At 36.1% G+C, this 14,109-nt stretch overlaps 1 protein-coding gene across 2 annotated transcripts in view; it reads left to right on the top strand.

Annotated features, from left to right (window-relative positions):
* Positions 1-1,245: 1,245 nt before the first annotated feature.
* IFT57 (intraflagellar transport 57) overlaps positions 1,246-14,109 on the top strand; it is a 36,775-nt gene continuing 23,911 nt past the window's right edge. Inside the window, exons 1-3 of one of the 2 annotated variants that reach the window (XM_026663975.2) lie at positions 1,246-1,562; positions 7,113-7,275; positions 12,773-12,891. In XM_026663975.2, the coding sequence (XP_026519760.1) occupies positions 1,390-1,562; positions 7,113-7,275; positions 12,773-12,891 (455 nt within the window). In that variant the 5' untranslated portion in view covers positions 1,246-1,389. Of the gene's footprint in view, positions 1,568-7,112; positions 7,276-12,772; positions 12,892-14,109 lie in introns of both variants that reach the window. The other variant, XM_087966534.1, reaches the window with a different exon arrangement.

Raw genomic sequence — 14,109 nt, 5'->3', positions numbered from 1 at the left:
CATATCAGGGAACTAGATGGCCCACAAGGTTCCATTCCAAGTTATGTATCCTATCCTACTACGATGGAAAGTGTCAGAGGTGCACTACTAGGATGCTGTATTGAAAACAAATTAGTGCAGACTTTCAGTATTTTAACTGTTTACAACACACCGGATGGTGCTTGTAATTCCAATTTAAGACTTACTATAATGCCCATTACTTGCTGAAAGTAAAAGCTGAGCACTCTAGCTATCCAAAGCACAAGTGACTTAGGAATTTGTTCACACATCACATTAAACTAGAATGTGATTCCACAAGATATAGAAGGGCAGCCTACTTTGTTGGTTTTTAAAATGTTAATTGGAAATTTTCATGTTGAATACAGATATTGATAACTGTTGATCAAGATAACTACAATATGGCTGTGTTCTCACAACATACTAAACCCAATATTATTATTTTCAAGGGATAAAGAACAATCCTGAATCATGCTCATCACATCATTTTACAACATATTAGCTAAAGTATCACAGTGCCATATAAAAATTGTGAATGCTGTGATTTACTAACCATATCTTAAGGCCCAGTTATTATGCAAATGCAGCTTGTGTAATATCAGATTATCGGCAAGTTTATCTCTCAGTAGCATTGTTCTTTAAGACATCCCCTAACGTTCCCCTTAGTTATTGTGGGAAGTCTGCTGAACCAAATTATTTTTAATCTAATTTATCAGTGCAGTCAAAAATTGGTTGTTACAAAGCACAAAAGACCTGTTTAACAAGTACTCCAAATTTAAGATCTATCATTTAATTCTACCCAATATTAATTTCTCTTGGTTTCTTTCTTCTGTTTACACTCCATACATATGCATGGTTGAATATAATTTATCCATTACCCCAATTTTGGGGGTATCCAGAGTGTACTGAATAAATTCTGAGGGCTTTGATCGCACAGCTGTAAAGCATAGGCACCCAGATCTGAGTTGCGAAATAACAGCTTTTCCGCAATCCACCTCACTGCTCTTTGCTTCCTTGTCCGGATTATTGCAGCCCAGATCGGAAAGTTGTAAATTTGCATTTGCAGCTCCGGTTTCCAGGCGTGCACTGTAAAATCCCAGAGAGCCTTAGAGGATAATAAAGAATTAAAGTTCCCGGGCTCTAGCGACCATCCCGAATTTTCGCTCCTAGATCTGGAAGCCCTTATACGGGAAGACGCCTCCCGTGAATCACTTCGGGTGGAGCTGATTGGTCGGACCGATCACGGAAGGATTGCTCGGATTAAGAAGCGATTGGAAGGTGAGCATTCGAGCAGGCGGGGTTTGTTTCCCGGGTGACGCGGGCGGCCTTGATGCTTGCCAAGCGTTGTGCTGGCAACAACTTGGAAGCGGGCAGCTGCAATTGAGACGTGTCATGGCGGCGGCCGACGAAGGGGATGCGACTGGGGAAGTGGCGGTGCTGGAGCGCGGGCCGGGAGCACTTTATCACATGTTTGTCATGATGGAGGATCTGCTGGAGAAGTTGAAGTTACTCAATTGCGAGGAAGATGCCGCGTTGCGGAGCCATAACATGAGGCCGCCTTCCCGGTAAGGCAAGCAAGTAGGCCTTGCTTGTTGGTTTTCTGTGTGTGTGTGTGTGTGTGTGTGTGTGTGTGTGTGTGTGTGTGTGTGTGTGTGTGTGTGTGTGTGTGTAGGTTGGGGTGCCACACAAGATTCCCCTCCCCCCCTTTTTTACAGTTGATTGAATACATTGTCTGATCCCAGCCAGTAACTCTTTCAAGGGCTTTGTGGATTTAAAAGCTAGTTTTCACGTGTGTATTTAATGTGTGTGTAACGGGCTTTTCGCGTGTAAAGTTGGAGGTTGGAGTTGTCGCGCGTGAACAACCCCCAAAACTATCAGACAGCAAAGAGAATTTAAGTTATTTTCGAGAAAGGCTCCTTGGAAACGGGGAATGTTTTTTGTTGCAGTTCAGTGTGTAATAAACTTTCGACCGAATCTTTTTATTCAATGAGATCCGGTACGAGATCCGAATAAAATCAGGCACTTTTCTGTTTATATAGGCCTATTTCTGTATAGGGTAAGAAAAATTAGAATACACACACACACACACACAAACACACACACGTCTCCTAATTTTATATCATACTGTGCTGTTTCAGAATATGCAATGTTATGCAAGTTGCAGAAAAAATACAAAGTCAAAAAAGAAAAAGATTTGATAAGGAAAGGAAACAAAAACTTTTGCACAAATATTAATGTGCTATATCTCTATTAACTTGAGAGTTACTTTTATGAAACCACTTAGAAGTTATGATTGCTTAGGAAACTTGTATGAAATTGTGCTGGAATAGGTGGTGATTTCTTCCTTGTTGTATTTGTAATCTTTCAAAAATACAGCATCAAATATATGACAAGCATTGTTTATTGCAAATAAACTTTTCCTAGAGATTCCTCCTTACAAACTCAAATTGTTGAACAGAATAAGTGGTTGTGATTCAGTAGATAAAGTTCTTTGGGATAGAATTTTTTCTTCCAGGCTCATTCTAAAAATGGAAAGTAATTATAAAGAATAAATGAGAAATTTTTAGAAATGTCTTTTATATCGATGTGATGTAAACGTATGCAGTCTTTTCTAATATACATCTGTGTTAAGGCCACAGAATAGGTATGCATCAGGCAAATGTCTCCTGTGAAGAATACTATTCGCGTTACTTTGAGAAGTTGCACATTCAATATAATTTTAAATTGGCGATATACCTAGACTCCTTTTTTTCTGATTTCTTTAAATGTACTCTAAGTCATGGGATTCTTGAGTAACTTTTTATTATTTACTCAGGGTTATGGATTATTTGGGTAAAAAGCTATGTTATTAATAGATAACTCTAACAATGGACTATGGAGATATTCTCACATTGTAAAAACAGTCTGTCAGACTAGCTTTGATTATATGCTAAAGTATGTGTTGAGTTGTGTAGCTGTAAGTTCAGGATTGTATCATGAGTACAAAAATAGTGCCATTGTCTCAAGACATTCTCATTAAATTCTAGTATGCATTAAATCCATATTTAAAATATAATAAATACATTCAATTTTCTTTTAGTTATAATCAGGGATGGGATACAACAGGGTTAACTACCGGTTCGGGATTTACGAGCTTCCCTGCACACTGTGAGCGGCCTGTAAATTGTCATCCACATGCTGTGTGCAGAGATGCAGCTTTTGAAACAGCCCTCTTTTCCTGCTTTTTTTAACTGCAGCTGTGCCTGGTTTAGCAGCTGAAGTTGAAAAATCAGGAAATAAAGATCAGGTAATAGCCCGGGTGGGCGGGTGAGCAAAAACATCAGCAGACATAGAACCAGAGGTGGTATTCAGCAGGTTCTGACCAGTTCTGGAGAACCGGTAGCAGAAATTTTGAGTAGTTCAGAGAACCGGCAAATACCACTTCTGACTGTAGGTTTTACAGCATCCTTCCCCTGCCACGCCCACCAAGCCATGCCCACAGAACCGGTAGTAAAAAAAATTGAATCCCATCACTGCATAGAACCGATTCTATGTCTGCTGCTCTTCAGAGCTACCGGTTCTACAGAGGTGGACAGAACCGGTAGAAACCCACCCCTGGTTATAATGCTTTCCCATCTATAGGGAAAAATAAAGTACATATTAACTTGGTTTGTGTAGTTTTTCTGCATAAGGGATAACATGGCAATAGTTTAAATGTTGCCTATAAAACTTTCTACCAATCAGTGACTATATTTTTGTCATGCAAGTAAAATTTATGGTGTATATTGTTTATATGCTGCCAATATGGATTCCAGTTCTAGTTTTGTGACTTGGGCTTCATATAATATACATGTAATAGTCTCAGAATGTAATCTCATACAAGTTTACATACAAGTAAGCCTCATTAATTTTGTCAGGATTACTTGAGTAAGATGAATATATTTGTGTCTCAACCTGTTCAGACTTTTTGCATCCAGTGAAACAAAGCTTGCCATTTTCCTGAATAATTGGTTCTACTGTTAAAGTGTTAGGAAATTTTTCCTAACATTCAACTGGAAATAGCCTTCAGTCAGAGTTTGTATGTATTTTGTCTTTCTGATTTCTTTCAGCAACATAGAAAACTGACAAAACAGTGTTTTAAATCTCCAGTTGTAATTGATTATTTTAATAATCAATATTTTAATAATATCAATATGTTAATTGTACAATTTTTAAATAATTTTGTGTACTTAAAGATACACACACACACACAATTTTGTTATAGATTTAAGATAATTAGAATATATGAAGATAGATTAATAGGTACATAAAGGTTGAAAAAATCAAATTCAAGTAGTACAAACCTAATAAGTATTATGACATAGAATGCACATTATAAAAATCATTTCCCAAATCCTTTTTAGATGTTTTATTAATATACTTAATGTGAAATTGCAGAACAGTGTAATGTCAAGGTGTTAAAAAAGGTGAAATAACCCTAATTTGGAGCCTTCTAATATTTCTTATATAATCTATTGTATGAATTTCTTTGTCAGAAATATAATGTAGACGATAGATATTTTGGAATTGTTCTCGAAGCTTTTTTTTTTTTTTTTTTGAAGAAAACCAATCTGAGAACTCAGAATAGAAAATAGTAAGTTTAAAAATAAATCTAAACTACTATGTTCAGATCCAATTATCCCCTAGTATTAAGCTTCTAATATTAAAGCAATCAGCAAATCAAGAGGACCCAAATAGACAGAAATAGAGATGATAGGATAACTGTTAACCTGCTGTTTGGACATCACAAAAGATCTTGTTAAAAACTGATTAAAATAAATGAGTATTTGCTGATCATGAAGGTACATGGAATTAAAAGTAAGTTTTCTATTATAGTTAGATTTGTTAAATTCCTTTTTGGTTATCTCTTTTGTTGTCAACACCTGAATGTGTTCGATCGGCGTTCCCACAGAGATCATGGGTTGAATGACTTCGTCTCTAGATACATTGTATTGAGGTAGTCGAGATAGTGCATCCGCCATGAAGTTTTTACCTCCCGGAACATATCACATGTGGAAATCAAAATGTTTAAAATACAAAGCCCATCTTACTTGTTTAGGGGACAGTTTTCTCAGTTTTTGCAATGCTTGCAAATTTTTATGATCTGTCCACACTTTGAATTTTTCTTTTAACCCTTCTAATGGGTGTCGCCATGTACTAAGTGCCCATTTTACAGTGAAAGCCTCTTTTTCCCAAATAGCCCACCTTCGCTCTGTAGTTGTAAATTTTCGTGATGTATACTGTAATAGGACAGCTCCCACAGCCACATCACTTGCGTCAGCCTGTAGTACAAAACTTTTAGTTGTATCAGGATGTTTTAAAATGGGCTCTTGAGCAAATAAGGCTTTTAAGTTGTCAAACGCTTGCTGACACTCCTGTGACCACACAGTGGGTTGGCTGGGTCTGGGTTTTGGCGACTGATGTTTAGTTTTTAACAATTCTGTTAGTGGTAAAACGATTTGTGCGAATTTAGGAATAAACTGCCGATAAAAGTTCGCAAATCCTAGAAAACTTTGTAATTGTTTTAGTGTTTTTGGTTCTTTCCAGTCAACTATGGCTCTGACTTTATTGGGATCCATCTCTATTCCTTTATTTGATATTCTGTACCCCAAATAATCCAACAATGTGCAGTGAAACTCGCACTTCGAGAGTTTCACATACAACTTAGTGTCAAGTAATTTTTTCAGAACTTTTCTCACTAAGGCAAAATGCTCCTCCATTGTTTTAGTATAAATCAAGGTATCATCTAAGTATATTAAAATGCCACGATATAAATGTTCTTGTAATACTTCATTCATGAGTTGCATGAAAACGGCGGGTGCTCCTTGCAGCCCAAACGGCATAACGTTAAACTGGAAACTTCCAAGGGGGCAATTAAAAGTAGTTTTCCATTGATGCCCCTCTTGTATCCAAACTCGAGAGTAGGCTTCTCGTAAATCCAATTTAGTGAAATATCTGCCAGTTGCTAAAGCTGCCAGCAAATCATTGATTAGCGGTAAAGGGTATAGATTGTCTACACAAATACCCTGTTTCTCCAACAATACGGCCTCCCCCAATAGGAAGTCCCAGCATGTTTTATAGGCATGAAATGAAATTAAGCCCCTCCCCCAAATTAAGGCCTATATTAAAACATGCGAAATGGGGGGGAATGGTGGGGGGGCTTGCCATTAGGAAGTACTTTTGTTGCACATCCGGATATGGTGCTGCCTGCGTTGACCCCGATACGAAGTGCCCCACCAACGCCGATGCCAACATCCAAGCCGTCGCCACCCGCCCACCCAAAGATGCAAGTGGGGGAATTAAGTCACCCCCGAAAAGAGAGCCTAGCCATTTTTTCGGGGCTCAAAAAAAAATAAGACCCAGCCTTATTATATGAGAAACACGGTAGCATTGAGGCCCCAGAAGTTAACACAAAGACGTAATCCACCATCCTTTTTCTTGCGAAATAAAACGGGCAGCTGTATGTGATTTCCCAGGTTGAATAAATCCATGCGCCAAATTCTTAGCTATATATTGTCTCATTTCCTCCATCTCTTTTGGAGTCATGGCATAGTGGTAATCAGGGATAATAAAGGCAATTATGGGTAATAGGGAGTAATGAGGGAAAATCATTATAAATACCAAGTTCCGGGTCTTATAACAGTCCTTATTTGTATCAAAAAAGATTAACTTTTTTTTTTTATCTTACAGAGCCATTTGTGTTTCTGTAGTATACTGGATTCTTCTATAGAAGATCGGATAATATAATTTATAATCTGAATAACTTTATACATTTTACACAGAGCTACTGCCATTAGTTGTTATTATTATACAGTATGGCAGTACAAAAATGTGGTAAATAAGTATAACAACTACTTTTAAAAGTTTTGACTTACATTGATTTTCAGTAATGTATACATACAGTTGTGACATAACATTCTGAAAGCACTTAAGGAAAATAGCACATATATTAAGAAAATTAGCTTAGTGAAATATAGTATCTTGGAGGGGAAGATTGGGGGCATAGATGATTGTAAAATAGAGACATTTTCTTAGTTTTTAGCACTTTTTTTTCAGTATAGGCATACTAATTTCTGCTCCTTTTTCTTTTAAAACAGACATTATTTTGCATTGCCTATTAACCCAGGTGAACAGTTCTACATGTTTTGTACCCTTGCTGCTTGGCTAATTAATAAGGCAGGGCATCCTTTTGAGCAACCACAGGAATATGATGACCCAAATGCAACAATATCTAACATATTAGCAGAGCTGCGGTCCTTTGTAAGTAAATTATTTAGTTTACTATCTCTGAATTGTTTTGATTATTTCTAATAACTTTGTAGATTGCAAAAGAAGTTTTTTACTTTATAGAAAAATTATATTGACAAGAAAAAGTGGATGACTGTGTACTAGTAGTGGTGAAGCCTAAGACAATATTATAGCTGAGCAGCTAACACCTTGAAAGCTAAAAAGATTTGACCTGATTAATACTGGAATGGGAGACTACTAAAGAAATGAGCAGTAGGGTGAACTGGAAAATAAATAAATATATTAAAATTAGTGACCCGTAAAACTATATGGATGTTGAAATCACCAGGATACAAGCTTGATTGGATGATTGAGAAAGCCAAAGAATACTAAAAAATAATAATAATCAGAATGTGTTCCATTGATTATAGAAAATCTTTGATTGCATCAATCATGTCAAGCAGTGGAATGATCTTAGAACAATTCTAAACATATAATTCTATTCTGAAATCCCAGAACAATTGATTGCTCTGAAATATGTGAAATCTAGACACAGATCAGAAAGCCAAAGGCCAGTCGGAACATGTTGAAACAGAATGAGAGGCCAGATGGCAAAATAGTGAGAGTGTAAACTGTCCCCTTATTTATTCTGTCTGCATATTGAAAGAAGTTGGCTTGGAAGATTAGCATGGTTTTGGATTGGAGGAAGAAGAACCTGCAGTATGTTGATAACACTGAGAGCTGAAAATACAAATAATCTGCAGGGTTTAGTAATGAAAATCAAAAAGCACAATAAAGATAATAGACTAATAGGTAAATAATATCAAATTTATGACAATTGATAAAGCAATCAACAGTAAAAATGACAATGGAGAGATTAAAACAGATATCTTCTGCATTTTAGTATGGACTATCAATAAGTAAAAGAACCGTTGGTCCAGAAATACACCACAGACTAGTATTTGGTAGAGTGCTAAATGAAGGACTTGAAACATATTCAGATGGCATGATGAGTCTATAGCTACAAAGATCAGAATAGTGCAGGCAGTAGCTTTCCCTATGATGAAAACAAGTTTTCTTTTGAAAAAGCAGTATATAAAGCTGATGCTTTTAATTTTTTTATTCTAATTTGAGTGTCAAAATAACTTTTAATAATAAAAACAACATCTTTGGTGTTGGAGAAGACTCCTGAGGATATATGAATAGCCAAGAAAACAAACAAATGGGTCATAAAATCAATCAGCCCAGAATTCTCTGCCAAGGCACAAATGCCCAGATTCAAATTATCCTACTTGGAAGGGGAGGCTGAATGTTCATAGGTATCATCTGATAATTTTAGATTTTATACCATAAATACTGATTTTTTTAAATTGAAGCACACAGCATTACTATCAAATAAATAAACTGCGATAAGCAAAGTTATTATAGAAAAGCGTTATGGCAATAATAAAGAATGTAAACAAAAGGTGGAACTCCAAGTATCTTAACTCACAAATTTACTTTAGCTCTCTGAACTAACTGCAGGAGAATGAAAGAACTATTGAGAATATGATGAGAAAGATATCTCCTATTATTATTTAAATACTTAAAATGGTCCTCACAAGACATGGCTATCAGTGACTAGGATTAGAACTGAAGTAGCAAAAGATTATAAAGACGGAGGAAGCCAAGCAGGATTAAAGATTTTTTCCTTTCAATGAGACTCTCACGTAACTCTTCTTTAGACAGGGGTTCCATGACCCCAATTGAAGGTATAGTGAAGTCATCTCAAGAGAGACGGTTGAAACGAGTAAAGTTAGCCAATTATCCTACTTTGGACATGCTAAGATCCAGTTCTCTGGACAAGCTTATAATGCCAGAAAGGTAGAAGGAAAGGGAAGAGGGGGATGACCAGCAACAAGGTATGTGAACTCAATTATAGTGGCAATGGATGCATTATTGAAAGGATCAGATTAAGTACAGTTGTATTGGAGAAAATCTATGTTGTCAATAATAGTTACACCAATTTAATGCTACATCAAGCTTGACTCAAATTAGACTTTAAGAAAGTTATAGAAATAATAGGTTTTGTTTATATTTTATTTATAATAAAAGATCAGTTACTAATTATACATAATCAGTATAAAGGTGAATACTATGAAACTATATTAAAACTTTAATGTAATTAAAGGAATATGAATAATCTTATAATACTTGCCCCCTCCAAAACAGCAATAGCTATAGAATATGATTTAGCAACGGTTTTAAAGATGACTAGTGGAGAATATGCTACTTATGCAAGGTGTTTGGCTAAGGAAGATGTTATTAAATATCTGCCAAGCCATATAGAATGGGCAGCTCAATAATGTATGAAAAATTGTCATAGTTTTTCCCTCTAGGCATGTACATAAATCCTCTTGCACTGCAATGTTAAATCATTACATCTGGCAAAAAGGGGCTTTTTATTGAGGTGAATGCAGAATTTTAATTAGATAATTAACTGGAGTGAAAAATGTTCCAGACAAAACTGCCACCATATGGTACCAACTATAGATGATAGCTCAGATCTTTTCTGATCATGAGTAAAAATTACACATTAGCTCAACTCATTATTGCTTTCTTAAAGCCCATGATACCAGGCTGAGAGTCTATAATATCCCTGATCTTACAACACCATTTTTCTAGGTCAATAGAAAGTTATCCAGAAACAACTTGAAGACCCAAGGGACCCATTACTGAAAATCAATTTTAGCCAGAATTTTAGCTAACACCCTTCAAACAAGCCTTTAAGGCAGGTATTGCTCATTCCAAATATAATAATAAACTGGAAATTCTGAAAAAATTGGACCATGACTTTTAGAAATATAGATGATCCTATTTTCACAGTCTCGAAACTCATCTATATAACAAGTAGTTAATCACCTACTGTATGTCTTAGAAATTTAGAGCAGAAAACATAGCTACTTTTTCTGTTGCTAGCAAAATAGCATTAACAATCAATAGCAGCTCTTATTTAATGTGTCCAAGCAAACCACAGCTTTAAAATAAGTTCCAAGATTTAAATGTATAATTTGCTCTATGCAAGTATTACTGATTATCAATATCTGTAACTTGCATGTGTCTTACTACTTTTGTTTCAGAGTAACTGATGCTAAATCTTCCCTATTAGCTACACAAAGCAAGAGTTTAAATGTTCTAGCTTGCATCTATTTATTTTGTAGAAGCATTTAAAGAGGTTTATTTGGCAAAATTTGTCCAATTAAGTTTTTTTCATACTTGTACTATAGAATTTATGTAAGGGCCCCATACCACCTTGCCTTTGTTTGAATTGGGGCAGAAAATCATCTTAGTTCAAGTATTTTCCTACCATCCGGTAATTAAAAGTTCAGGTAGTCTTTGCTTAACAATCACACTTGGAACCAACAGTGCTATTGCGAAGTGACATGGTTGTTAAGTGAGATATCTCATGACTGACAGATTTACAACCCACTCAGTTGTTAAGCAGTTGTTAAGCAAAAACACTAACAGTCCTTAAGTGAAACCTCATCTATCCATGACTTAGTTTTACTTTATTTCCATCATTGGAATGCAGCTGTGAAACATGAAACAGAAAGCTGCAATGTTTGTAAATACGCACTAGTTCCATAATGCCATCATCATGTCATTGCAGGGATGCTATGATTGTCATAACTTTACAACAAGGACTGGTTGTAAAGTTACATTTTCAGCTCTGTCAAAACTTCAAACAGTTTCTAAATAGGGCAGTCATTAAGTTAGGATTACCTGTATTCCCTGAAAGTGAATAGAAAAGCCGTGGGCAAAATTTCATAGCCTCATATACTGTGTTAAATGTCTTTACAGCAGTAAAAGTAGAAAGAGTACCATGAAGGCAATTAAAACCCCTTTTATCAAGATGCTGCAAAATGATGCACTAATCAAATGTTTTATGCATTCTACTCCAAACTGAATTTACTCAACCGGTAGATTGTCCTGTACAGCCAGAGACCAGTTTCTAATATATATGACTAGTGTATGATTTACTGATCTCAGTTAGAGATTAATTGGGTGAAATTTATCAAATCATCTGTCTTATCTCTTGTAAATTAGCCCTGTAATTGATTGACTGCATCCTTTGAGAATTTGTAAGGCGTACTCGATTTGAGTAAATAAAGATGCTAGTACTGGAAACTGCATAGTATTTCAGCTGAATCCAAGTATACTCTTATTTTCTGTACTATTTTCCAGTTGCAAAGTAAGGTCAGGTATTTCAGAAAAGAAAACAAGAGGCAGTTTGGAGATGAGATTTAATTCTGAGTTATTTAATTTTATTCTCATAATAGTCTTAGAAATTTAAACAGACACCAATTTGTATTTCAATGACTTGCATCTACATTTCTTCTGAAGCAGCCATAATATAGAATTTAAATTATGGTTTGAGCTTGCAAGTATATAGGTTTTCAGTAGCGTTTTTTGTTGTTGCCTGTTCAGATTTACTAGTTACATAGTAAAGCAGCCTCTCTTTGTCTATGCACTCTTCCTTTGACAGAGTGATAACAATTTTAATGCACTTGGCAAACCCAGTTAAAATCATAATATCTAATTCTGATTTGAAAGTGAAAGCCTGATTTTTCAGTTTTGACAGCATATCAAATAATGGCTAAATTTCCCTAAGCATGCATGGTTTGATGTAATGTATGAATTAAAACTATGTTCTGGTTTGATTGTGCTCCATTAGAATGAAAAATCTTTAGAAAGCTGACCCAAATATTTTGAGATACTTTGGCTATCTCTTTTATTCTAACTAATAATCCAGTTAGAAAACAAATTTAAAATACTGGATAATAACTATAATAGTCATGAGTTTGCTTTGTGCATTTACTTGATTAGTGTGCACAGTGGTTGCATTCTTATGGTTTACTATTTGCAGCTGAATGTATAAATTAAGTCCATTGAAAAGTGCTGTATTTGAATTCATGCAAACTTCATACTTATTAAATTCTCAACTTTGGGTGGCTCACAATATTCAAAAGAAATAAATTGCAATAAACCCAGTGAAAATTAAGAATAAAAGATAACAGATGGCAAGAACTATACACTGGATGGAAATGAAGCAAGGAGGTATAATTTCTTGTTTGTTTCTTCTTGTACCAGTTGTACAAAATAATAAAGCTGGAACAATAGTTCAGATCCAAATATCACATCTCTTTAAACAACAATGGACTAGGGGCCATCCAGATCTTGGGGGAATCTTATTCTAGAGGGAGGCACTGCTAAAGGGAAGGCACACTTCTGCGGTCATGATAGATAACTTTGCTTAATTGAAGGAACCTGATTAAAAATTGAACTAATTCCGCCAATCCTGTAAGATCAAATCAGCCAGCCAGCCAGATTCTGTAGTAGATATGTGATTCCTCAAGTAAGCAGCCCATATTGATGATATTTGGTGATTCACATGTACAGATAGTTTCTTGTTACAAACTAGAGAAGGTAGGCAATATTATTTGATTGAATGCTGCTTTGTCTCTGTTAATGATGTTTACTTCTTCTTCAGGGAAGAACTGTAGATTTTCCTCCCTCAAAGTTAAAGGCTGGTTATGGAGAACAAGCTTGCTACGTTCTTGATTGTTTGGCAGAAGAAGCCTTGAAATACACATCCTTTAGCTGGAAAAGGTATTGTATCTTACCCTGACTGAAAGGGGTCTAGATAATCAGCTATATCCTGGTTCTTCTGAAGCTACAACCACTTTCTTCACAACCTTCCTAAAAAGAGGAGACTGAAACTGGACACAAACTGTCCAGAACAGTTGAGTTGAATGATGGTCCCTTGAAGAAAGGGTGCACCATTACTTCCCTAAGAGCCAGCGGACTTCCCCCTCCCTCAAGAAAAAATTACATGTTCTCTCATGCAGCCTTGAGTAGCCAACAGGACCACTGATCTAACATGGAAGTGGCTAGATTAGTAGCTATAGGAGCATATATACAGTAAACATTTTTATAATTGCTCATATTAACACATTTTGTATAGTATAAAGATATATCAACCTTATTGTAAAACATCCCTAGCACAGTGTAAAATAACTCCTCCCCCTCCCAAAATCTATATAAAAATATAGAAGAAGGTGCTTATAGCCCTACCATTGTGAAGCTTTAAAATACACCTGAAGAAAATTGTTTTCACAGACAAAATGTCAGTATCAAGTAGGCTAGATACATCTCTAGCGATAAGATGATCCAGCATGGATCCCTGAACAGACCTTTTCTAGATAATCTAGCAACTGTCATTTTAAAGAAGTCATTTCTTCTATAACAACCAGGAGCCATGTCCTAATGAAGAGGGTTGAATGATAGAAACCACTTTCAGCAGGTGCTGAGAATGGAGGTTAGTAAAGTTAGATGTTAGGGCTGTTTTATCTTAAATCTTACTTAATCAGACTCACACCCACACAGAAGATGAGACACGACCACAGACCAGAAGCCGCACTGCAGCTGCATCACTACCCACTTCAAACTCCTCTGAACCATACATGAAGCGAACTGACCCCCACCATGAAGATGTGGCACGACCACGAACTCGAAGCCAAACGAACACAGACCCAGACCCCAAACTCAAAGCCATATTAAAAACCCAAAATGCTACATCACAGCCACCCGCTCAGGACATCACATCAGAAAACTCAAGAAATTACACCTCAAGAACTCAAGAAGTCACAACACAGCAAATGACCCAGGATATCACAGCACAAGACCAAGGATACCACAGCAATAAATCTCACAAGGTCATCACACAACCCATTACCCAAGCTGTTACAACAGGAGGCTAATCAAAAGAGATCAAAACACAACGACCCAGGAGATTACAGCAAGACCCAGGATTACAAGCCCATCACA

This window comes from Notechis scutatus, chromosome 5 (genome assembly GCF_049901735.1).
Source record: "Notechis scutatus isolate UNSWTSFEM ecotype Mainland chromosome 5, rNotScu1.2, whole genome shotgun sequence".
NCBI lineage: Eukaryota > Metazoa > Chordata > Lepidosauria > Squamata > Elapidae > Notechis > Notechis scutatus.
The sequence above is the reverse complement of the archived record's forward strand: the minus strand, read 5'-3'. Positions and strand labels throughout refer to the sequence as shown.